Genomic DNA, 24,886 nt, shown 5'->3' on the forward strand with positions numbered 1-24,886 from the left:
TATTTAATACATGTATCCAGATGTACACAGTAATGAATTTCTCTAGGATATATGCTTCAAAAGTGGAATTGCTTGATCCTAAGTTATGCATAATTTTAACTGGACAAGATAATGTTAGGCTGTTTTCCAAAGTACTTGTATCCGTTTATATATCCTTCTACAGTGCACAATAATTCCTAATGTTCTTTGTCTTCACCAACAATTGATAGAATTTTTGATATTTGCCAATAATATGGGTATATTATATCTCAAAGTGCTTTCTGTTTGGATTTCCCTAACTATTAATAAGACTGATCATCTTGTTTGTTTACATTTTAATTTCTTCCTTTTCAAATGCCTGTTTATATGCTTTCTGTTTATTGTTCTATGATAGCAGTTCTCAAGCAGAGACAATTTTACTCCCTACCTACTAGGAAATATTTGACAATGTCTGGATATATTTTTGGTTGTTACAACGAGGAGATTTCTATTAGAATCTAGTAGGTAGAAGCTAAAGATGCTGCTAAACAATCTACAATACATAAGATAGGTTCCAACAACAAAGAACTATCCAGTCCAAAATCTCAATAGTGGTAAAACAGAAAAACCTATTCCATTAGGTTCTCTGGCCTTTCTTGTTGATTTGTATTCAAGTATTGACTTCAGATCTTTCCTTGGAGTCACATAAGCACACATGCTGCAAATATTATCTTATTTGGTGGTTTATCTTTTTACTTTTTTATGGTGTTTTTGATAAATATAAATTTTAATTTCAATGCAGTCAAATTTATTCATATTCTCTGAAATGGTCAATATTTTGTGACCTTATTATCTTTTGAAGTATTCAAATATTGGCCTTTTACATTTTGATCAATAATTGACTCAAATTGATTTGTATCTATTGTGTGAGAGAGAAGTCCATTTTTCCCTCATTAACTGAAAGACCACCCATTACTCATCCATGCTACCTACTACAAATCAAGTGTCCAATCCGTTTCCATAATGTAGTGGTTATCACATTCACCTAACAAATCAAGTGTCCATCTATGGAAAGGTCTGTTTCCATCTACTCTGTCCCACTCACCAATTTGTTTAGCCTGTGGCCAATGCTAGACTGTCCTAATCTCTATCACTTCATAGGCCTTGAAATCTGGTTGAACAAGTTCTATTATTTTGCTCTTCTTGAAGCATCTCTTGACTATTTCTGGCTCTTTGCACTTCCATGTAAGTCTTAGAACCTGTTTAGTTGTAATTGAGATTATTATTCTTGTATTTTTAAATAGATTATAAGATTAAAATTATTATAATCTTATAATAAGATTATAAGATTATTCCATTTATAAGATTATAAATGGAATCATTATGGTAAGATGTCATTAGATACATTTATAATGAGAAAATTTTTACTTTTAAAGTCAATATTGATAAAATGTTGAAAGTTACACCATTTCAACTAAACTTATAATGAAAAAATTTAATCAAAAATGTTGTAGTGGATATTTCATCAAAAATAAAGACCACTGCTCATCACACCTTTCTATTTAATGTGTTTAAATACATATCAGAAGGAGAAAGAGATAGGATGGGAAAGAGCACATATAGTTAACAGAAACTACCCAATTAGAAATATGAAATAAATAATTCAAGTGCATTACTTGACAACCAAGTAATGCAGTAAAACTTCAGACACTGGTTAAGTTTACCTCTCTACAATGGTTGAAACAAAAGTGTGCTGAATTTGACATGTATTATTATATCTTCATTGATTTGAGCAACTTTCCTATGAGATCACAAATACTAATGGTCTTTGCATTTTAAGAAACTACTATAATGTACTTTACATGAATTTACACATAGATAATTTTTGTCACCTTGATTTTTCTACCAAAAGCATAACTTCATGTCACTATGATCAACTTTGGGGTGATCACATATATTTCATATGATTCTTCTGAAAGACATATTTTTTATATATTATGTAGTGATTACCTATTATTTTTGCTTGTCCTGTAATCATTTTATTTCTCTTAGGTAAAGTATATCAGAGTTTTTTAAAGGGAATAACCTTTTTCCCATTTTCAATCAACTTAGTGTGAGTGAGGATGACCCCTGGGACCCAAAGATTAGCTCATCCCCTAGCTTGAACAACTATTAGGGATGAGCACATTTTCTACACCATTAGATGACATTCAATAATTGGGCTTTAGTTGCAGAAGGACTTACTTCTTCTGAGATTAATTTAGAATCATGATGATAATGATAACACTGATTACTCACTCTTTGCCAAGAATTCTAAACAATTGATAATGATAACACTGATTACTCACTCTTTGCCAAGAATTCTAAACAATTGAGTATTAATCTGTTAAATGTCTAAAACCCAATGCAGGTACTATTACTATCTCTACCATACAGATGAAGAAATTGGGCCAGAGAGACATTAAGTTGCCCATGTTTACAGTGGCAAATATGTGGTAGGTTGATATTTCAAGCTAATCTGAGCTAGAGCTACTATTCTTAATATTTGCCTATTCTGCTTCCAAAATCTAGTTCTGGAGCTTCTGGAGTAACTGTAGTACATAGAGAAGGACACCTAGCTCAGAACCAAGGGTTGGTGAAGGAAACACGGATCCAGCTGGGTCTGAGGTCAGTTCTGTCCCTAATCTCTTTAATTATATAAGCCAAGAATTCCAGTTTTCCCTTAAATCGAATTGAGTTGGGTTTCTCTCCTTAAAACTGGTAATATACTGGAGTGGGCTCAGATAAGCACGTAGAACTGGCAAATTTTCAGGAATTTTGCAAGAATACTGACGTCACATTTATAGCTTGAAATTGGCCGTAGAGAAAATATTTGCTTCATGGCAAATGGCAAATGTGAACCACCAGAGCTGTTTTGTTTTGCATTTTTTCCCATTTGTTTTTTGGGGTAGGGGAACAAGGTGGGGGAAAGGAGCCAGTTAAAACATTTAGCACTACTCCACTCTTTATGACCAAGGGAGTCTCTACAAGGGAGTACTTATGAGAGACTACTATATCGCATCATGCCAGGGCATTTCATACATGAACATCTACTTTCTATGCTTTGTCAATTTTCAAAACAAATTCAGTTTTTTTTTAAACAGATGTCATAAATGCAATCATAATGCAGTATTTCCTACTCCCATAAATACCTCCATAGCTAGAACACACATGTAGTACAAAACACATAGGTTAAAAGAGCCTCTTGTATAAACGAATTATTTATAACTAAACAAATTATTTTTATTTAGACTCACAGGAATTGGGCACTGTTCTTCTCTTGTCCTTCAAAGAGTACAAGAAATGCTAATTTTTGTAAAATTCACAGAGCAGAGTTTCTTTGCAAATTATTTTTCTTCCCTTTTCACTAATTCTTTAAGAGCACCTCCATGGAATAGTTTGGTTAGGGCATTAGGGCAAATCTATACAACATTTGTGTAAATTTTAAAATAACTGACTGATCTTGTTTGTACTATTTTTGCAAAACAAAAGTTTAATCTAAAAGTAATTAGGAGGAAATAAATGAACAAATCCCCAATTTAAAAGATATCCTACAAAGCAACTAACCTGAACTCTTTTAAAATGTATATGACATGGGGAAGGGTGCAGTGGTTCATGCCTGTAATCCTAGCACTTTGGGAGGCCAAGGTGAGTGAATTGCTTGAATCCAGGAGTTGAGACCGGCCTAGATAATATGGTGAGATCCCATCTCTACCAAAAATTACAAAATTAGTCGGGCATGGTGTCATGAGCCTGTGGTCCCAGCTACTCAGGAGGCTGAGGTGAGAGGATCACTTGGGCCCAGGAGGAAAAGGAAGCAGTGAGCTGTGTTCACACCACTGCACTCTGGCCTGGGCAACAGAGCAAGATCCTGTCTCCAAAAAATACACATGTATACGACAAGGAAGAAAAAAAAAAATCCTGGGATTTTTTTTAAAGAGACATCAGATTTTTAAAAAGAGATTAAATAAAGAGACATGACAACCAATTGCAATGAATGATGCTTAATTGTAAATTGGATGGGGGAAAAAAAAATAAAAGTAACAATTTTAAGGCTGCTCTACCCAACGCTTGGTCCCAAGAACCTATGAGCTTATTAGAAATTCAGAACCTCAGGCTCCAGCCCAGATATACTGAAACAGACAGCAGTTTAAACAAGATTGTCAGGTGATTCCTATACATACTAAATTTTGAGGAAGCATTGCTATTACAAGTAATATTGGACAATTAGGAAAATTTGATACAGATTGAATATTACACATTGTTGATTCTATCATGTTAAATTCCCTATGTATGATAGTCATGTGCAGTTATATAGGAGAATGCTCTTGAACTTAGAAGGTACATGCTGAAGTATTTAGCAATGAAGTGTGAGGATATTTGCAACTAACTCCCAAATGGTTCCAAAAAAACAAAAATAAAGAAATGTATATTTGTACCTTATATGCAGATATGTAAATACAGTAAAGAAAAAAGAGAAAGTAAATGTGACAAAATGTTAATTGGTGAAGATAGGTGAAGAATACATGGACAGCTGGTGTTCACTGAACTATTCTTGCAAATTTTCTGTAAGTTACAAAATGTCTTAAAAAGTTGGGGGGAAAACAAAAGTATAATGAAGCATAAGTTTAATTGGTGGTCTAGGTGGTGGCTGAGAACTGTTTGGTTTTTGGTGGTTGTTGTTTTAAGCTCCCCAGGTAATTCTAACGTGGAGCCAGAACTGAGAGCCTGTGGGTGAGACAAACTTCAGATTGGGTATCCGGGCTTCTGAGCTTCACGTGATATAAGAGAACAAGTTTCAGAAAAGACAGGGAAATATAAATTGAGAAAGAGAAAAGAAGCCTTATTTAATGGAAGTACACGTAACTCAGAAGTGCTAGAATATCTCACTCTATACTGTAAATTAAAGGGGAAAGGCAGTCTTCTATAAAATATAAAAGACTTTAATAGCTTTGAAAAGAAGTCTATGGGGTAGAGTGGAATAGAATTAGCCCCTCAGAAGGCAGAAGACAGATCAGGAGGTCTGATGCATGGGTCATTCAAATGACAAAAAGCATTGGAGTATACTTTAAATGTTATGTCTGATTTTTGTGAGATACTTTTTTTTATTTTTATTTATTTATTTATTTATTTATTTATTTAGAGACGGAGTCTCGCTCTGTTGCCCAGGCTGGAGTGCAGTGGCGCGATTTCGGCTCACTGCAAGCTCTGCCTCCCAGGTTCACGCCATTCTCCTGCCTCAGCCTCCTGAGTAGCTGGCACTACAGCCATCTGCCACTACGTCCAGCTAATTTTTGTATTTTTAGTAGAGACGAGTTTCACCATATGAGCCAGGATGGTCTCGATCTCCTGACCTCATGATCCGCCTGCCTCGGCCTCCCAAAGTGCTGGGATTACAGGCGTGAGCCACCATGCCTGGCTGAGATACTTTTAGAGTCAGACAGCACTATGTTTGAATTCAGAAACTGCCACTTATTGAGAGGTATTATCTTGCCTAAGATATCTGGTCTCTGTGGACCTCATTTTCTTCATCTGTAAAATCGGGAGATTAACTGTATCTATTCGGCCAGTTTTTAGGATGATTAAATAAAATTAGGCATGAAAATTATCCAGCATAGCGCTGCCACACGTAATACACTTAACAGATTATTCTAAAACACTGGGTATGCAATTTTCTAATCTCTTATAACTCCACTTCATTTTTAAAAGCCATAATTAAACTGCAAGTTTATAAGTCCTAAAAAGCAAAATGTGGAGGTCTTAAACATGACTAACAAATGTTAAGCCTGAAGAAGTAATATTTGAGTTCCTGCCTTTATTTTTTTGCATGTTTTGATGCTCTTTGGACCTTGGATGAGAACAGACGCAGTATGTAGTCAGGATAAAGAATCTGCCATCCAACACAAATTATCTCGGGGGCTACCATTTCATGTGCTATGGCATTTTCTTATCCCCTCTCTTCCTTCCCCAGAGAGGAAAGAACTAAGCTGAAGAACTTTTATCCTTATAACCATTATGAATTTTCTTCTTTTCTAAAACACACATGCACAAAAATTAGTCTGTGTGTACTGACTGAAATATTCAAGTCAAAGTGTTTATTAAATTATTTAAAAACAATTTATTAGCAAGTGGCTTTTCAAGACTTCAAATAAAAGGCAGATAATAAACACAGAGGCTAGACATTCTAAAGAAAGCTGACCAAAGTTTAATTTAAAGTGGCCAAATCAGTTGTCCAAGGCATCACTGGACACTGACCTAGAATAAATAAAAATCAAATGATCCTATTCAATTGTTCATTACAGAATAAAGTGGCAACTAGCCAAGGAAACATGAGCAATTTCCATGTTCCAGCTAGCTACTGTGTTTGGAACAAATTTTTCTTCAGCAAAATATAAGAACTTTTTTAAAACAATAGTTTGTCTAAGAGATTACACTAACTTCTAGTGCATACCATAGGAGAAAGAATAAGTGCCTACCAGGCTTGCAAAAAAGTACGAACTGTACTCAGAAAATGTCTAGGGAATTTTTATGGTAAATATTAACAGAATTATGTTTTCTTAGCATTCTCAATTGGTTTAGCAGCTATTTGCTTTTAAACTTAGAAATGATAACCAGAGAGATTATGTCTTTTAAAATTCCATGGTTTATAAACATGTAAATAAAATATCTTTTAAAAGAGTCCAAAACCTTTTAAAATTCACTAGCAGGTTGAAGTTTAAATTGCAAAGAGAGTAACTGGCAGTTTTATACCCCTAGACAAAAAAATGTAGGACTCCTGATAATTGCACTTAGTGCTTAAAGATAACAACATACAATGGCAAATCATCTAATAGGAAATTGCCTTTGGCAAGTGCCTCATACTGGAAGAACACAGCCGGTGATTTAGATAGCACTGCTGTGGCTCCAACTCATCTACTTAATATGGACTATGTGACAGGTCTCAATTCATCAAGCAGAAGCCCTAAAGTTTCACAGGTTGCACATTTAAATATCTAAATTTTATCTTATTTTAACCTGAGACAAAATTACACACATTTGTACAATGCTCTGTATGAACCTGTACTTAGCCAGTTATAGTTTGCTATGAAATGGTTTGTAATAACCTCACCCTAAATTTATCAATTAATCATATGCATTTACTGACACTCATAAAGGTAGATATTCACAAAGGTATTACTTTATAATTTAATCTTTGTCTAAGGTGAAAAGATTTAGGGCCCCAGTTTTGGTTATTATGGGCATTGGTAGATAGAAGTTCCTGGAAATATCATAGGAAATATTAGGTCTGCCAGGAGTCAAATTATTACTTCTGAGGTATTGAAATATTTCCAAATAAAGAAGCAATGCAGTAGTTCAATAGATATTTCAGCTGAGCTTGTTAGTTTATCTACAGTCTGGAAATTGAATCCTTTTTCCTAGAGTACAGAAATGTGTCAAGCAGCAGGAAAATAGTTAACAGATTTAACATAAATAAACGCTGTTCATGGATTCCCGGAGTAGAACTGGCCACTATGTGAGAGCCAGTACTATGTGGCTATATTAGGTGCTTGAGATTCATTAGTGAACAAAATAAAGATTCTTGCTCTTATGGTACTTTCATTCTATAGGGAGGAGTCACACAACAAATAGACATATTAAACCAGTGAATTATATTGTATCTGAGAAATCATAGGGAGTATGGCAATAAGAAAGTAGAACAAGGCGAGGAAGTTTGGAAGTGTGTAAGGCATGCATGGGAAGGCTGACTACATTTCAAATACAGTGTTCAGAATAGTCTTATGTAAAACATATTTTAGCAAGGCTGTGAAGAAATAATGGAGTTAGCCATGAAGATATTGAGGGAAGAGTGTTTTGCACAAAGCCCCTAAAGCAGGAACATGCTAATATGCACTAGGAAAAGCAAGTATACAGTATGATTTGAGTAGAGCAAGCAAGCATACAGGTGTGTGATATAGTTTGACTATGTCCCTACCCAAATCTCATCTTGAATTGTAACTTCCCAAATTCCCACATATCATGGAAGGAACCTGGTGGGAGGTAATTGAATCATGGGGGCGGGTCTTTTCTGTGCTGTTCTCATGATAGTGAATAAGTCTCATGAGACCTGACAGTTTTAAAAACAAGAGTTTCCCTACACAAGCTCTCTCTCTTTGCCTGCTGCCATACATGTAAGATGTGACTTGCTCCTCCTTGCCCTCCACCATGATTGTGAGGCCTCCCCAGCCATGTGGAACTGTAAGTCCATTAAATCTCTTTCTTTTGTAAATTGCTCAGTCTCAAGTATGTCTTTATCTGCAGCATAAAAACAGACTAATACAGTAAACTGGTGCCAGTAGAGTGGAGCACTGCTGGAAAGATACCCAAAAATGTGGAAGCAACTTTAGAACTGGGTAACAGGCAGAGGTTGGAACAGTTTGAAGGGCTCAGAAGAACACAGAAAAATGTGGGAAAGTTTGGAACCTCCTAGATACTTGTTGAATGGCTTTGACCAAAATGCTGATAATGATATGGACAATGAAATCCAGGCTGAGGTATTCTCAGTTAGAGATGAGGAACTTGTTGGGAACTGGAGCAAAGGTGACTCTTATTAAGTTTTAGCAAAGAGACTGGCAGCACTTTGCTCCTTCCCTAGAGATTTGTGGAACTTTGAATTTAAGAGAGATAATTTAAGGTATCTGGCAGAAGAAATTTCTAAGCAGCAAAGCATTCAAGAGGTGACTTGGGTGCTGCTAAAGGCATTCAGTTCTAAAAAGAAAACAGAGCATAAAAGTTTGGAGAATTTGCAGCCTGACAATAAGATACAAAAGAAAATCCTATTTTCTGAGGGGAAATTCAAGCTGGCTGCAGAATTTTTCATAATTAACAATAAGCCGAATGTTAATCCCCAAGATAATGGGGAAAATGTCTCCAATGTATGTCAGGGACCTTCTTGGCGGCCCCTCCTATCACAGGCCCAGAGACCTAGGAGGACAAAATGGTTTCATGGGCTAGGCCCAGGGTTCCCATGCTGTGTGCAGCCTATGGACTTGGTGCCCTGTGTCCCAGTCACTCCAATCACGGCTGAAAGGGGCCAAGATACAGCTCAGGCCGTGGTTTCAGAGGGTGCAGACCCCAAGCCTTGGCAGCTTCCATGTGGCGTTGAGACTGCAAGAGCACAGAATTTAAGAATTGGGGTTTGGGAACCTCTGCCTAGATTTCAGAGGGCATGTGGAAATGCCTGGATGCCCAGGCAAAAGTTTGTTGCAGGGGCAGGGCCCTCATGAAGAACCTATGCTAGGGCAGTGTGGAAGGGAAATGTGGGGCCAGAGCTGCTACACAAAGTCCCTACTGGAGCACTGCTTAGTGGAGCTGTGAGAAGAGGGCCACTGTCCTCTAGACCCCAGAATGGGTAGATTCACTGACAGCTTGCACCGTGTGCCTGGAAAAGCCACAGACACTTAACACCAGCCAATGAAAGCAGCCAGGAGCAGGGGCTATACCCTGCAAAGCCACAGGGGCAGAGCAACCCAAGACCATGGGACCCCACCTTTTGCTTCAGTGGGACCTGGATGTGAGACCTGGAGTCAAAGGAGATCATTTTGAGCTTTAAGATTTGTCTGCCCTGCTGGATTTTGGACTTGTATAGGGCCTGTAGCCCCTTTGTTTTGGCCAGTTTCTCCCATTTCGAATGGCTGTACCTACCCAATGCCTGTAACCCCATTGTATGTAGGAAGTAACTAACTTGTTTTTGATTTTACAGGATCACAGGCAGAAGGGACTTGCCTTGTCTCAGATGAGACTTTGGACTGTGGACTTTTAAGTTAATGTTAAAATGAGTTAAGACTTTTGGGGAATGTTGGAAAAGCATGATTGGTTTTAAATGTGAGGACATGAGATTTGGGAGGGGCCAAAGAGGGAATGATATGGTTTGTCTGTTTCCCCACCCAAATCTCATCTTGAATTGTAACTCCCACAATTCCCATATGTTGTGGGAGGAATTCGATGGGAGGTAATTGAATCATGGGGCAGGTATTTCCCATGCTGTTCTCGTGATAGTGAGTAAGTCTCATGAGATCTGACGATTTCAAAAAGGGGACTTTCCCTGCACAAACTCTCTTTCTTTGCTGCTGCCATCCATGTAAGATGTGACTTTCTCCTCCTAGCCTTCCTCCATGATTTGGAGGCCTCCCCAGACATGTGGAACTGTAAGTCCATTAAACTTCCTTCTTGTAAATTGCCCAGTCTTGGGTATGTCTTTTGTAAATTGCCCAGTCTTGGGTATCTCTTTATCAGCAGTGCAAAAGCAGTGTAAAAGCAGACTAATATAGTGTGGTAGAAAACCTCAGAGAGCTAACAGGGCACCAGATCAAATAGAGTCTCTTGTTACATTTGGGAGTCACTGACATGTGGATCATATTCAAAATCATAAGGCTAGATGAGACTACCAAGAAAGTAAACAGAGAAAAAAAAGAACCAAGAACTAACTCTGCACATGTAAGAGATTGGGGAAAAGAGGAAGAACAATCCGGGGAGAGTGATAACAAAGCACTAGGAAGGTAGAAGAAAAACAAACCAAGTTTGAAACAAAAGAAAACAAATGTTAAAGACAGCTGGAGAGAAGGGTAGGTCACCTACAAAGGGAAGTCCATCAGGCTAACAGTGAACCTTTCAGAAGAAACCCTACAAGCCAGAAAAGATTGGAAGCCTACATTCAGCATTCTTAGAGAAAAAAAATTCCAACCAAGAATATCACATCCAGGCAAACTAAACTGCATAAGTGAAGGATAAATAAGATCCTTTTCAGACAAGCAAGTGCTGAGGGAATTTTTTACCACCAGACATGCCTTACAAGAGGTCCTGAAAGATACACTAAATACGGAAAAGAAAGACAGTTACCAGTCACTACAAAAACACACTTAAGAATGCAGACCAGTGACACTATAAAGCAACCACACAAACAAGTGTGCACACAAACCAGCTAACAACATGATGACAGGATCAAATCCACACATATCAATGTAACCTTGAATGTAAAGGAGCTAAATGCACCAATTAAAAGGCACAGAGTTGCAAGCTCGATAAAGAAGCAAGACCCACTAACATGCTGTCTTCAAGACACCCATTGCACATATTATACAATGATACCCATAGGCTCAAAATAAAGAAATTGTGAAAAATCTACCAAGCAAATGGAAAACAGAAAATATCAGGGGTTGCAATCCTAATTTCTGGCCAAAGAGACTTAAACCAACAAGATTAAAAAACATAAACACATTATACAATGGTAAAGGGTTCAATTCAACAAGAAGACCTTACTATCCTAAATATATACACATCCAACACAGGAGCACCCAGATCCATAAAGCAAGTTCTTAGAGACCTACAAAGAGACTTAGATTCCCATACCATAATAGTGGGAGACTTCAACACTCCACTGACAGCATTACACAGATTGTCAATGCAGAAAAGCAAAGATATTAAGGACCTAAACTCAAAACTTGACCAAATGGATTTAATAAACATCTACAGAACTCTCCACCCCAAAACAACAGAATATACATTCTTCTCATCATCACATGACACATACTCCAAAACTGACCATACATTTGGACATAAAACAATACTCAGCAAATTAAAAAAAAACACACATCATACCAACCATGCCCTCAGGCCACAGCACAATAAATATAGGAATCAATACTAAGAAAATAACTCACTACCATACAATTACATGGAAATTAAACAACCTGCTCCTGAATGACTTTTGGGTAAACAATGAAATTATGGCAGAAATCAAGAAATTCTTTGAAACTTTTGAGAACAGATACAACATACCAGATTCTCTGAGATACAGCTAACTCAGTGTTAAGAGGGAAATTTATAGCACTAAATGACCACATCAAAAAGAAAGATCTCAAATTAACAACTTAACATCACAACTAGAAGAACTAGAGAAGCAAGAGAAAACCAACCCTAAAGCTGGCAGAAGACAAGAAATTACCAAAATTAGAGCTGAACTGAAGGAAATGGAGACACAAAAAGCCATACAAAAGACCAGCAAACCCAGGAGTTGATTTTTTGAAAAAATTAATAAGAAAGATAGACTGCTACCTAGACTAATAAAGACAAAAAAAAGAGAAGATCCAAGTAAACACAATTAGAAATGACAAAGGGAGGCCAGGTTCAGTGGCTGACACCTATAATCCCAGCACTTTGGGAGGGCCAAGGCAGGCAGATCACTTGAGGCCAGGAGTTTGAGACCAGCCTGGCCAACATGGCAAAACCCAGTCTCTACTAAAAATACAAAAATTAGCCAGGCATGGTGGCGCATGCCTGTTATCCCAGCTACTTGGGAGGCTGAAGGAGGAGAATCACTTGATCCCTGGAACCAGAGTTTGCAGTGAGCCAAGATCGCACCACTGCATTCCAGTCTGGGTGACAGAGTGAAACTCTGTTTAAAAAAAAAAAAAGACAAAAGGGACACTACCACTGACCCCACAGAAATACAAAAACCTATCAGACACTAGTATAAACACCTCTATGGGTACAAACTAGAAAATTTAGAAGAAATGAATATATTCCTAAACACATGCAACCTCCCAAGACTGAACAAGGAAGAAACTGAATCCCTGAAGAGACCAATACTGAGTTCTATAACTGTATAAGTAAGAAAAAGCCTACCAACCAAAAAAAACCCAGGGCCAGATAGATTCATAGCCGAGTTATATCAGATTTATAAAGAAGAGCTGGTGCCATTCCTACTGAGACTATTTCAAAAAATTGAGGATGAAGGACTCCTCCCTAACTCATTCTATGAGGCCAGCATCATTTTGATACCAAAATGTGGCAGAAAGAAAACCAAAAAAAAAAAAAATTTCAGGCCGATATTCTCAGTGAACACAGATGTCAAAATCCTCAACAAAATACTAGCAAATCAAATTCAGCAGCACATCAAAAAGCTAATCCATCATGATCAAGTATGCTATATCCCTGGGATGCAAGGTTGGTTCACCATATACAAATCAATAAATGTGACTGACTACATAAACAGAACTAAAAGTAAAAATCATATTGAGATATGATTACCTCAATAGATGCAGAAAAGGCTTTTAATAAAATTCAACATCCCTTCATGCTAAAAACCCTCAATAAGCTGGGAATTGAAGAAACATACTTCAAAATAATAAGAGCCATCTATATAAAACCCACAGCCTACATCAGACTGAAAAAGCAAAAACTGGAAGCATTCCCCCTTGAAAACTGGAAGAAGACAAGTATACCCTCTGTCACCACGCCTACTCACCATAGTATTGAAAAGTCCTGGCCAGAGCAACCAGGCAAGAGAAAGAAAGAAAAGGCATCCAAATAGGAATCAAGGAAGTCAAATTATCCCTGTTTGCAGATGACATAATTCTATATCTAGAAAACCTCATAATCTCTGCCCAAAAGTGCTTTGATCTGATAAACAATTTCAGCAGTTTCAGGATACAAAATTAACATACAAATATCAGTGGCATTCCTATACAACAACAACATCCAAGCCAAGAGTCAAATCAGGAATGCAATTCCATTAATAACTGCCACAAAAAGAATAATATATCTAGGAATACAGCTAACCAGAGAGGTGAAAGATCTTTACAATGAGAATTACAAAACACTGCCCAAAGAAAGCAGAGATGATGCAAACAAACGGAAAAACATTCCATGCTCATGGATAGGAAGAATCAACATCATTAAAATGGCAATGATGCCCAAAGAAATTCACAGATTCGAAGTTATTTCTATCAAACTACCAATAACATTCTTCACAGAATTAGAAAAATATATTTTAAAATTAATGTGGAACCCAAAAGGAGCCTAAAGAGCCAAGGCAATCTTAAAGCAAAAAGTTCAAAAAGGGAGGCATCATGCTACCCAACTTCAAACTATACTACAGGGCTACGGTAACCAAAACAGAAAGATACTGGCACAAAAAAAGACACATAGACCAATGGAATAGAATAGAAAGTCTAGAAATAAAAGCCTCATGCCTGCAATCATCTAATCTTTGACAAAGGTGACAAAAATAAGAAACAGGGAGAGGACTCCCCTTTCAATAAATGATGCTGGAATAACTGGCTTGCCATATGTAGAAAATGGAAACTGAACCCCTACCTTATACCACATACAAAAATTGACTCAAGATAGATTAAAGACTTGAATGTAGGCCAGGCACGGTGGCTCATGCCTATAATCCCAGCACTTTGGGAGGTTGAGGTGGGTGGATCACAAGGTCAGGAGATTGAGACTGTCCTGGCCAACATGGTGAAACTTCGTCTCTACTAAAAAAAAAAAAAATTTAGCCTGGCATGGTGGCATGTGCCTGTGGTCTCAGCTACTTGGGAGGCTGGGGCAGGGGAATCACTTGAACCCAGGAGGCGGAGGTTGTAGTGGGCGGAGATCACACCGTTGCACTCCAGCCTGGCAACAGAGTGAGACTCCATCTCAAAAGAAAAAGACTTAAAAAACCCTGGAAGATAACCTAGGAAATACCATTCTGGATATAGGACATGACAAAGATTTCATGACAAAGATGCCAAAAGCATACAACAAAAAAGTTAACAAAAAGGATTTAATTAAACTAAAGAGTTTCTGCACAGCAAAAGAAACTACCAACAGAGTAAACAGACAATCTACAGAATGAGAAAAAATATTTGCAAACTATATATCCAACAAAGGTCTAATATCCAGAATTTATAAGGGACTTAACAAGCAAAAACTAACAACTTCATTAAAAAGTGGGCAAAGCACGTGAACGCTTTTCAAAAGAAGACATAAATGTGGCCAAAGCATATGAAAAAATGCTCAACATCACTAATCATCACAGAACCACAAATCAAAACCATAATGAGATACCACCTCATACCAATAAGAATGGCTATTTATTAAAAAGTCAAAAAATAACAGATGCTGATGAGGTTACAGAGAAAAGGGAACACTTATATACTGCTGGTAGGAATGTAAATTGGTCCAGCCACTGTGCAAAGCAATGTAGCAATTATTTGAAGAACTTAGAAGAGAATTACCATTTGACCCAGCAACCCTATTATCGGGTATATACACACAGGAATATAAATCATTCTACCATAAAGACACATGTACATGCATGTTCATCACAGCACTATTCACGATAGCAAAGACATGAAATTAACCTAAATGCCCATCAATGGTAGAACGAATAAGGAAAATGTGGTATATATATGCCATGGATTACTACACAGCCATAAAACAAGAATGACATCATGTCCTTTGCAAGAACATTGATGGAGCTGGAGGCCATCACCCTTAGCAAACTAATGCAGGAACAAAATCCAAATGCCACATGTTCTAACTTATAAGTGAGACCTAAATGATAACCCAAAGCGAGGGACAACAGATACTGTGGCCTAATTGAGGGTGGAGGCTGGTAGGAGGGAGAGGATCAGAAAAAATATCTATCAGATACTATGCTTATTACCCAGGTGATGAAATTATCTGTCCACCAAATCTCCATGACACACAGTTTACCTATATAACAATCCTGCACATGTACCCCAGAACCTAAAATAAAAGTTAAAGAAAAAAAAGAAAGAGAAATGAAGAGAATGTGTCCTGCAAGCTAGATAGTAAAATTATGTCAAGAAGGAAGGGGTGATTAAATGTGTCAAATCCTGCTCATGGTTCAAGTTACATAAGGACTGGAAATTGGCCACTGGATTTAATAATGTGTATGTGACAGGTGAAAGGAGTGAATAAGCCTGATTTGCATGGGATTAAGAAAGAATCGGGGAAGGATTTGGTGACAGCAATAATAAATAACCACTTTGAGGAGAATTATTGCAACGGGAAAAAAACATGGGGTGGTAGCTTGTGAGAGAATAAATCAAAATGGAGAATTCCATAAATAAATAAATACATGTTTGTATACTGATAGAAATGATTCAGTAAGAGTGAATAATGTTTATGTAGAAAAAGAGGGAAGAATCATTAAATCAATGTCTTAGAGTAGACAAGAGAAGGCAATGTCTAGTTACCAAGTGGAAGGATAGGCTTAGATAGGAGTATGGATGATTCATGGTAAGAGCAGGGAAGAAGTAAATACCGATGCTACTAGGTGGGTGGATGTGGTGACAGAAATATGCAGAAGTTCTCTTCTTATTAAAAGTTTCTCAGTTCGTAAGACATAAAGTCATCATCAAAGAGGAGGTGGCAATGGAGGTTTAAGGAGAGGGAAGGAGGTACAAAAAGCAGTCTGGGAGAATAGGAATGAACTGGGGGAGTACCATGTAGTGTTATTGGCAGTCAGCAGTAAGGGCTCATTTGAGATTTGTGATCATGAATTTAACCCAACCAGCATGGTTGTGTATTTTTCTGCAAATACAAAAATTAGCTGGGTGTGGCGGTGCGTGCCTGTAGTCCCAGCTACTCAGGAGGCTGAGGCATGAGAATTGCTTGAACCCGGGAGGTGGAGGCTGCAATGAGCTGAGAGTGCAGCACTGCACTCCAGCCTGGGTGACAGGGCGAGACTCCGTCTCAAAAAACAAACAAACAAACAAACAAAAAACCATTCCATCAGAGAAACTTGGTGGCCATAGAAGGAAAGTAGAGTAGTTACAAGCATCAGGGAAACCTAATAGCCCCACCTTCTTCAGCAAGGTTCTTACCATTCACTGGTTTACACTGTGGTGTCTTCTGTATCCATTTCCCAGAACCAACTTTAAGGTACACCACATGGTAGAGTCTCAGTACCATTTAGTTAGACTGAATTGTGCCACGGCTTTTGTAGCAATGGCATTGCATTTTTTCCACAATTAAAGTGTTAGAAAGAACCATCACACATAGCTGTTCTGCTAGAAACAGAAGTGTGTAACCCAGATCCTGCCCTTGCTCTCTCCACCTATGAGATAGCTTTCTGCACATTCACAGAGACCACCAGTGAAGGTATGACCTCTAAGCTTGGCTTCAGTTGTGCGATACTTTGCTGAGACACAGCCTCCTTCTATTTAGTGAGGTCAGTAGCTGTCTTACTTTTCATATGAATAAAATCCATTTTAGATACACATAGAGAAAGTTTAACTTGCTCTTTGTTCATTTCATCTTGTTAGTTACTTAATGGTTCATTCTAAGCTTTCTCTCATCTCATGTAGAATCATTCCAAATTACCCATTGGCTATTAAATTGCATTGCTCACCTTGTCATACTTTTTAAATGTGTCATTCTATGCTGCTACTCCAAAACCAGATTAGAATATGGTAAGTCTATGTTACTCAAAAAATGTACTCACTGCTACTTGGTGGCAAAAATAATCCATTGATATTTCGAGGTTTGCTGTGATAAAAGATACAGCTGATCTTCACACAACCAAGAGGCTGAGTTTCCCAGAAGCATGAAATGCTGCAGTTTTGCTAGATAAAAGGAGATTGGGGGAAATGTAATGATTAGATGCCATATTTACAACAAATACAATGTGCTACAATACAGCACAAGGACACAAAAACAATTATAGTTAACTGATTTAAGATCATGTGTGTCTTCCAGCTTTCAGTGTTTCTAAGCCCTGCTATTCAAAAGATGGAATGGGTATTTCTAAAACATGTTCCTCCATTAAGTTGAAAAAATTGCAAAATGCCTAAAATCAAATAGTAGAAGGAAGAATGATTTCTTCCATATTGTTTTGTAAAAGTATAATTCAGCATTATTGAAGGGAAATACTTTTTAACAAAAATGATGACGCCAAGTAATTCTACCTGCATTTCCATGTGTCTAAATCTGCAAAGTGGATCTAAACATTTCCTCTCTCTCCATAATGAGCACACAGTGTCACTGCCAAGGGCTTCTTCACAGTGTCGGAATCGGCACTGGGAACCCTAAAAGAAAAAGTAAACAGTGTAGAAAGCTCAATATGTTGACATTAGTGTTCAACAACAATAGGTTGCTAATTAGTTAAACGAAATATGAGTAGATTACACTAGAATCACAAAGATATACACTATCAATTTTAGGCCATAAGTCTAAATTTTAGCAAATTAGTCTAACTTTAGTGAGAAAGCAACAAGATAGTCTAATGGTTACATAGTACAACATGCCACAAATCACTGATAAAATGCTACCTTTTGTTATTCGTTAATCCATATGGTTTACTAGGAATAGAGATGTAAGAATCCAGTGACACTTTGATCACAATTCAATGACAGAACAACTTAATTTCTCTTTCGGAAGAAAGCCAGATGAAATTTTTAAGAATCTCTACCTACATTCTAATTGTGAAAATGATTTCTATTAATCAATCCTTTTATTAGATAATCTGTTTTCTCAGTCTATGGAGATACTGTTAAGTTTTTATGGAGCTTAAAATTTATGTTATTGTGGAATTTTAATTATTGTATTATGATATACTACATTAAATATATGTGCTTTGTGCCTTTGGCTTAGAAAGATAAACAATTGCCTATACATATACTCACTGACTTGTTAATATGCCAACAAAAGTAGATGTGGATTGTTTTAATGGGCCGCTATTACTTCTTAAAAATTCTATGTTCTTTTAAATGTAAACGCACATTTGGTAAAAACTACAAGCCCCTGTTGTGTGGGAAGAGAGGTGGATAACATTCTTCCCTCTTTTGACACATGTTCCATGGTCGTTCTTTATCTTTTATCTCTCTCCTACTTCCATCTTCACTCTCTCCCCCTTGTTAAAGTAGATCCATATACTCTCATAGCACGGGTTAGTAGGCAGGGGTTTTCAAGTCAATAAACTGGTATTTGAAACCCTGGGCGCCACCACTTGTCCATTGTCACAAAGTTAATACTTAACTCATACTCTCTGTGCTTCAGTTTTCTCATCTGTATACAGGAAATAAAAACTACTTTCCTTACAGGTTAGCTGTAAAAATGATGTGATATAAGGTATTGTGAGCTATTATTATTATTTATTCATTTAATTATTTACTGGTAACTTACTCATTAGCCACTGTACTAAGTACTTGGGGATACAGCAGTGAAATAGACAAAACACTCTGCCCACCTGGGACATGAAATCTGTTATTATTCTTTATTATCCTAGCATTTAATCTAACAGGTAATAGAAGTGAATCCAATTTCTGTGGTCAGAGAGGTTGACTCCATTCAGGTTTCCTAACAGAGAGGAAACACTTGAAACCAGACATATCATCTTTTTCACTGGATTATTTCTTGCATGAGCACAAAGCTCCAAATATTGAGTTTCTACCTTTATCTGGTTTTACTAAGATCTATACATCCTAATACATTGGAGGAATTCTCAGTTTTTCCCATTTAACTTTATAAAGTTTAATTTATATGTGGCCAATTTGTTTATATTAATTTTCTTTTTTAATGATATTTAAATATTTGTTATTACTTAGACTTTTGACAGAGGAAAATTCAGTAATTGGGTTAATAAATTTCAAATAGGAAAACAGATTTATTACACTAAGTTTGACACTTACCTGAATTCAACTATTTGAATTATAATGACTGGAATCATATTAACTAAAACAATATCTTGTAACATATGATGTTTTAATATTAGGAATTTAATGTCTCAAGGTGTCATAATATGGGCAAAAGTGCCACATGAAGATTCAAAAGCTATAGACATATAACTGGTATATATAAGGGTAGTTTCAAACAAATAATAATTTTAAATTATCTCAGATTTCTTCAGAGAAATTCAGTATGTCAAAAATACATGATAAGCTGTTACTCCAGATTTTACATATATAAGATATCTTGCAAGAAAATAGTAAATTTTTGTTCAGCAATACAAGTTATTGCCATATCTTCCTTCATTCTACTAAAAAGATTAAGCATGTGAAGTACTGTCAATTGTACAATATTTACCTTTATGCATGTGGAATTAAAAAAGAAATAGCAGTCATTCCCAACTTCTGCCATTTTCAACTCTCTTGCTGCTAATCCAATGGTTTTCTTTTTTGAAAAATATATATGAATTTCAGGAATGCAAATACAAGAACTATCAGTGTGTAAGGGGAAAAATAATTTCTTTTCCACAGTCTTTCAGGCTATCAGTAGTATTCCTTTAAAACTGACCTCCTGTTGACAGTATATTACGCAATAGATAATTCTTAAAGAAATTTAAATTAGAAGATACCTTCTCTAGCTTTGCAGAAACGCTGAAAGTGATTGCTAGTAAGCACACAAACTCAAACTCAAACTTCTAGAATTTTCCTCATTGTTACCTAATCCATTGTTTGCTCATCATAAATGACCTCACATGTAACTGTAGGCCAATGTTCACTCAGGTAAACTACAGTTTACCTGAGTGAACACTGTATTTCCCTTACTCAGTTTTAGCATATTAACTACAAAGGACTAGCAAAAATAAAATAGCATATTTTAATCTTTCAATGTTCTGGTTGAATATGGACTATAAACTAGTTTATACTTTTATAATAGAAAGTGATAAGTATTTCACAAGTAAACAGCTATTTCTAAATCTTCGTTTCTATAGAGGTTTTGGGAATAACACTAAAAATTTGCCATAGGTAAATGAGCTACTCATATTCTAAGATAATAAAAACAATTATTTAAATATGTACTCTCTACTATCCATTGATTTGGGAAAAATCATATTCAAATTGTGATATATTAATAGGTACCTGAAAATATATTGGGCTACTTATTCATCTTGTGGCTATATTCCATTTATTTTTCATCCATCATAAAAAGAGGAATATCTTCTTCCTATAGCAGAAAGTTTCCAGAGTGCTTGAAGGCTTTGAGAATTTGTTGAAAACAAGGGAAATACTCTGATTTCCAAAATGAAACATTTCAATCAGCAGTTATTTATATCTTCCTCTTAGTATCTTTAATCAAATAATTAAAACCCAGCAGAAATTAATAAAAAATATTCCTCATAAATGTATTAGTCCGTTTTCATGCTGCTGATAAAAGCATACCCAACTGGGAAGAAAAAGAGGTTTAATTGGACTTACAGTTCCACATGGCTGGGGAGGCCTCAGAATCATGGCAGGAGGTGAAAGGCACTTCTTACACTGCGGTGGCAAGAGAAAATGAGGAGAAAGTAAAGGTAGAAACCCCTGATAAACTGATCAGATCTTATGAGACTTATTCACTATCATGAGATTAGCATGGGAAAAACCCCTACCCATGATTCAATTACTTCCCCCTGAATCCCTCCCACAACATGTGGGAATTCTGGGAGATACAATTCAAGTTGATATTTGGGTGGAGACAGAGCCAAACCATATCATTCCACCACTTGTCCCTCCAAACTTAATGTCCTCACATTTCAAAACCAATCATGCCTTTCCAATAGTCCCCCAAAGTCTTAACTCATTTCAGTATTAATCCAAAAGTCCACAGTCCAGTGTCTCATCTGAGAGAAGGCAAATCCCTTCCACCTATGAGTCTGTAAAATCAAAAACAAGCTAGTTACTTCCTAGATACAATGGGGATACTGGTATTGGGCAAAGCCACTGCAAGTGGGATAAGTTGGCCAAAACAAAGGAGTTACAGGCCCCCTGCATGTCCTAAATCCAGCAGGGCAGTCAAATTTTAAAGCTCCAAAATGATCTCCTTTGACTCCAGGTCTCACATCCAGGTCATGTGGATGCAAAAGGTGGGTTCCCATGGTCTTGGGCACTCTGACCCTGTGGCTTTGCAGGGTACAGCCTCCCTCCTGGCTGCTTTCACAGGCTGGCATTAAGTGTCTGTGGCTTTTCCAGGTGCATGGCACAAGCTGTCAGCAGAGCTACCATTCTGGGGTTTGGAGGATGGTGTCTCTCTTCTAAAAGCTCCACTAGGCAGTGCCCCAGGAGGGACTCTGTGTGGGGGCTCCAGCCCACATTTCCCTTCCACACTGCCCTAGCAGGGGTTCTCCATGAGGTCCTTACTTCTGCAGCAAACTTTTACCTGAGCATCCAGGTGTTTCCATACATCTTCTGAAATCTAAGTGGAGGTTTCCAAACCTCAATTCTTGCCTTCTGTGCTCCTGCAGGCTCAACAGCAATGTGGAAGCTGCCAAGGCTTGGGGCTTGCACCCTCTGAAGCCACAGCTCGAGCTCTATGTTGGCCCCTTTCAGTCATGGCTAGATTGGCTGAGACACAGGGCACCAAGTCCCTAGGCTACAGACTGCACAGGGACCCTGGGCCTAGCCCATAAAACCACTTTTTCCTCCTGGGCCTCTGGGCCTGTGATGGGAGGGGCTGCCGTGAAGGTCTCTGACATATCCTGGAGACATTTTCCCCATGGTCTTGGGGATCAACATTAGGCTCCTTGCTACTTATACAAATTTCTGCAGCTGGCTTGAATTTCTCCTCAAAAAATGGGTTTTTCTTTTCTACTGCATCATCAGGCTGCAAATTTCTAAACTTTCATGCTCTGTTTCCCTTTTAAAATGGAATGCTTTTAACAGCACCCAAGTCACCTTTTGAATGCTTTGCTAAGCATTCAATCTTCCAGATTCAGCAATACCAGATACCTGAAATCATCTCTCAGGTACTTTGTTCAAAGTTCCACAAATCTCTAGGGCAGGGGCAAAATGCTGCCAGTCTCTTTGCTAAAATATAATGAGAGTCACCTTTGCTCCAGTTCCCAACAAGTTCCCCAACTCCATCTGAGACCACCTCAGCCTGGACCTTATTGTTCATATCACTATCAGCATTTTTGTCAAAGCCATTCAATAAGTCTCTAGGAGGTTCAAACTTTCTCACATTTTCCTGTCTCTTCTGAGCCCTCCAAACTGTTCCAACCTCTGCCTGTTACCCAGTTCTGAAGTCACTTCCACATTTTTGGGTATCTTTTCAGCAACACCCCACTCTACTAGTACCAATTTACTGTATTAGTCTGCTTTCACACTGCTGATAAAGACTGGGAAGAAAAAGAGGTTTAATTGGACTTACAGTTCCACATGGCTGGAGAGGCCTCAGAATCATGGTGGGAGGTAAAAGGCACTTCTTACATGGTGGCAGCAAGATAAAATGAGGAGGAAGCAGAAGTGGAAACCCCTGATAAAACCATCAGATCTTGTGAGACTTATTCACTACCATGAGATTAGCATGGGAAAGACCCACCCCCATGATTCAATTACCTCCCCTTGGGTCTCTCCCACAACACATAGGAATTCTGGTGGATATGATTCAAGTTGAGATTTGGGTGGGGACACAGCCAAATCATATCAATAAATAACATAAAAGGTGCCATGAAAATCACAGATTACTCTAGATAAAAATATATTTTTAAATTGTCATGTATGTTTAATTAGAAATGTAAAAGACTAAGACAAATATGAATTCCCACTTCGGTTATGTAAAACAAGCTAAGCTGCTGGGAACTTTTTGAAGACAATGTTTTAGGATAAAAATCTGATATGTAAAATAAACTAAAATTTAGAAAAAAGTTTTTAAATGTAAATTGAACATAATTTAAAAAACGAGGTAGTGTGAGAGGTAAATGAAGTAGAGAATAAAGATTTGGCTAAACCCTTGAAAATATTGGCAAAGATACATAGAAAAATATAACTACATTTTGTTTTGCCCTATCTTCTAACTCTAGAACAAAGCACCCATGAAATAAGTACTTAAGCTACTGGGAGAAACATCCCTAAGAAATATTTTAAGTGGGTTTCGCCTCCAGATAAACACTGTCTACACCTGTGAACTTGTAGCTTCATTGGACTGTTTTCAAATATTCTTACCAAACACTATTATTGCATGTTACATGTAACATCATGATTAAAGTCATTGTGAGAATTTCTGTTTTACAAAAGCTTGGGTGATAGAGCGAGACTCCGTCTAAAAAAAAAAAAAAAAGCTATTACTGCCCTATGAGGATGATTACTCCTGTAATGAAGAATGATGGGAAATTTGTCTCCAGGGCTGGGAGTAGGCCTGAAAATTCTGTAAGTACTTTGTGTTGGCCAAAGCAGGCTCACATTGCGTGTCTTTCATCTTTGATGCTTACTAGAGCACTAACATATTAGTCAGAGAAGAAAGACTTTCTTCTATTTTGTAATCCTGTGACACCACTTTAAGTACAGTGGCTGGTAGCAACTCCTTGGTGACCCTTCAGAATTATGAGAATTGGGCAAAGGTGATGGCTGCTAGCCGTCGGAGCAGGAGTCCAGTTTATAACCGTGAATTGATCCTGTGCCTCTCCCCTGATGAGGATTTGTGTTTCTGCCAGAAGCTTTGCTCCAGGTACTGATGAAACCAAAGTTTTGGAAATAGAAAGTGCTTCCTGAGAGATGACTAGCTTTGCAACTACTATTCAAAGAATAAGTAGAGTGTGTTTTAGAAGATGAGTATTTCCCACAAATGACAGAATGTTGGACTTAAAAGGTTCTGTGGCAGTTTGGGAGGTGACAGTTGATAGTTGTGAAAGTTGTTGTCTCTGAGATTCGTGAAACACGCCGCTTTTTAGAATGCCTCTGAAAGAACAAAGAAGTCACTGGCACTCGACTATAATATGCTAAAAAGTTTCTGGTTCCAACAGCACACAGCCAGCATCAGGTGTTTTCTTTTTTGATAAATGCAGGCGGGGTGTGATGTGGGAGAACATTTTGTGTTTTCCTGTGAGAAAAAGATAGTAGAAAAGAAAGTAAACACTTTGAAATGGCAAATCTCTTTCTTTCTCCCTCCCCTCTGAATCCAGTAATCAAAAAACTGTGAACTTTTTTTAAATTTTATTTTTTTCACTGTCAGTATTCAATATAACTTAACTTTTTAAAGGAAAATGTTTTATTCTTTGAGAACCCCCTTACTAGTTAGATACCTCTAAGTGAGATATAGTTGTTTAATTTTTCCAAGGGCTAAGTCAGTAACATGCTGGACAGTTGAGTACATACAGATAAGACAAAGAAATGAGACCTGGGCCTAGTCCAAGCCC

At 37.4% G+C, this 24,886-nt stretch overlaps 1 protein-coding gene across 22 annotated transcripts in view; it reads right to left on the minus strand.

Moving 5' to 3' along the window:
* The window catches only part of C12H12orf50 (chromosome 12 C12orf50 homolog), a 55,998-nt gene that overhangs the window by 29,004 nt on the left and 2,108 nt on the right, over positions 1 to 24,886 (minus strand). For 5 of the 22 annotated variants that reach the window (XM_054664577.2, XM_054664574.2, XM_063785963.1 and 2 more), the window contains exons 2-6: positions 23,823 to 24,570; positions 22,903 to 23,007; positions 20,973 to 21,032; positions 17,742 to 17,861; positions 17,279 to 17,399 (exon numbers count right to left, since the gene is read on the minus strand). In XM_054664577.2, coding sequence (XP_054520552.1) covers positions 17,279 to 17,399; positions 17,742 to 17,861; positions 20,973 to 21,032; positions 22,903 to 22,935 — 334 coding nt within the window. In that variant the 5' untranslated portion in view covers positions 22,936 to 23,007; positions 23,823 to 24,570. Of the gene's footprint in view, positions 1 to 17,278; positions 17,400 to 17,741; positions 17,862 to 19,857; positions 20,226 to 20,636; positions 20,754 to 20,972; positions 21,033 to 22,902; positions 24,571 to 24,886 lie in introns of those variants that run through there. The other 17 variants (XM_054664578.2, XM_016923941.3, XM_009425944.4 and 14 more) reach the window with 14 other exon arrangements.

This window comes from Pan troglodytes, chromosome 10 (assembly GCF_028858775.2).
Source record: "Pan troglodytes isolate AG18354 chromosome 10, NHGRI_mPanTro3-v2.0_pri, whole genome shotgun sequence".
Classification (NCBI taxonomy): Eukaryota; Metazoa; Chordata; class Mammalia; order Primates; family Hominidae; genus Pan; species Pan troglodytes.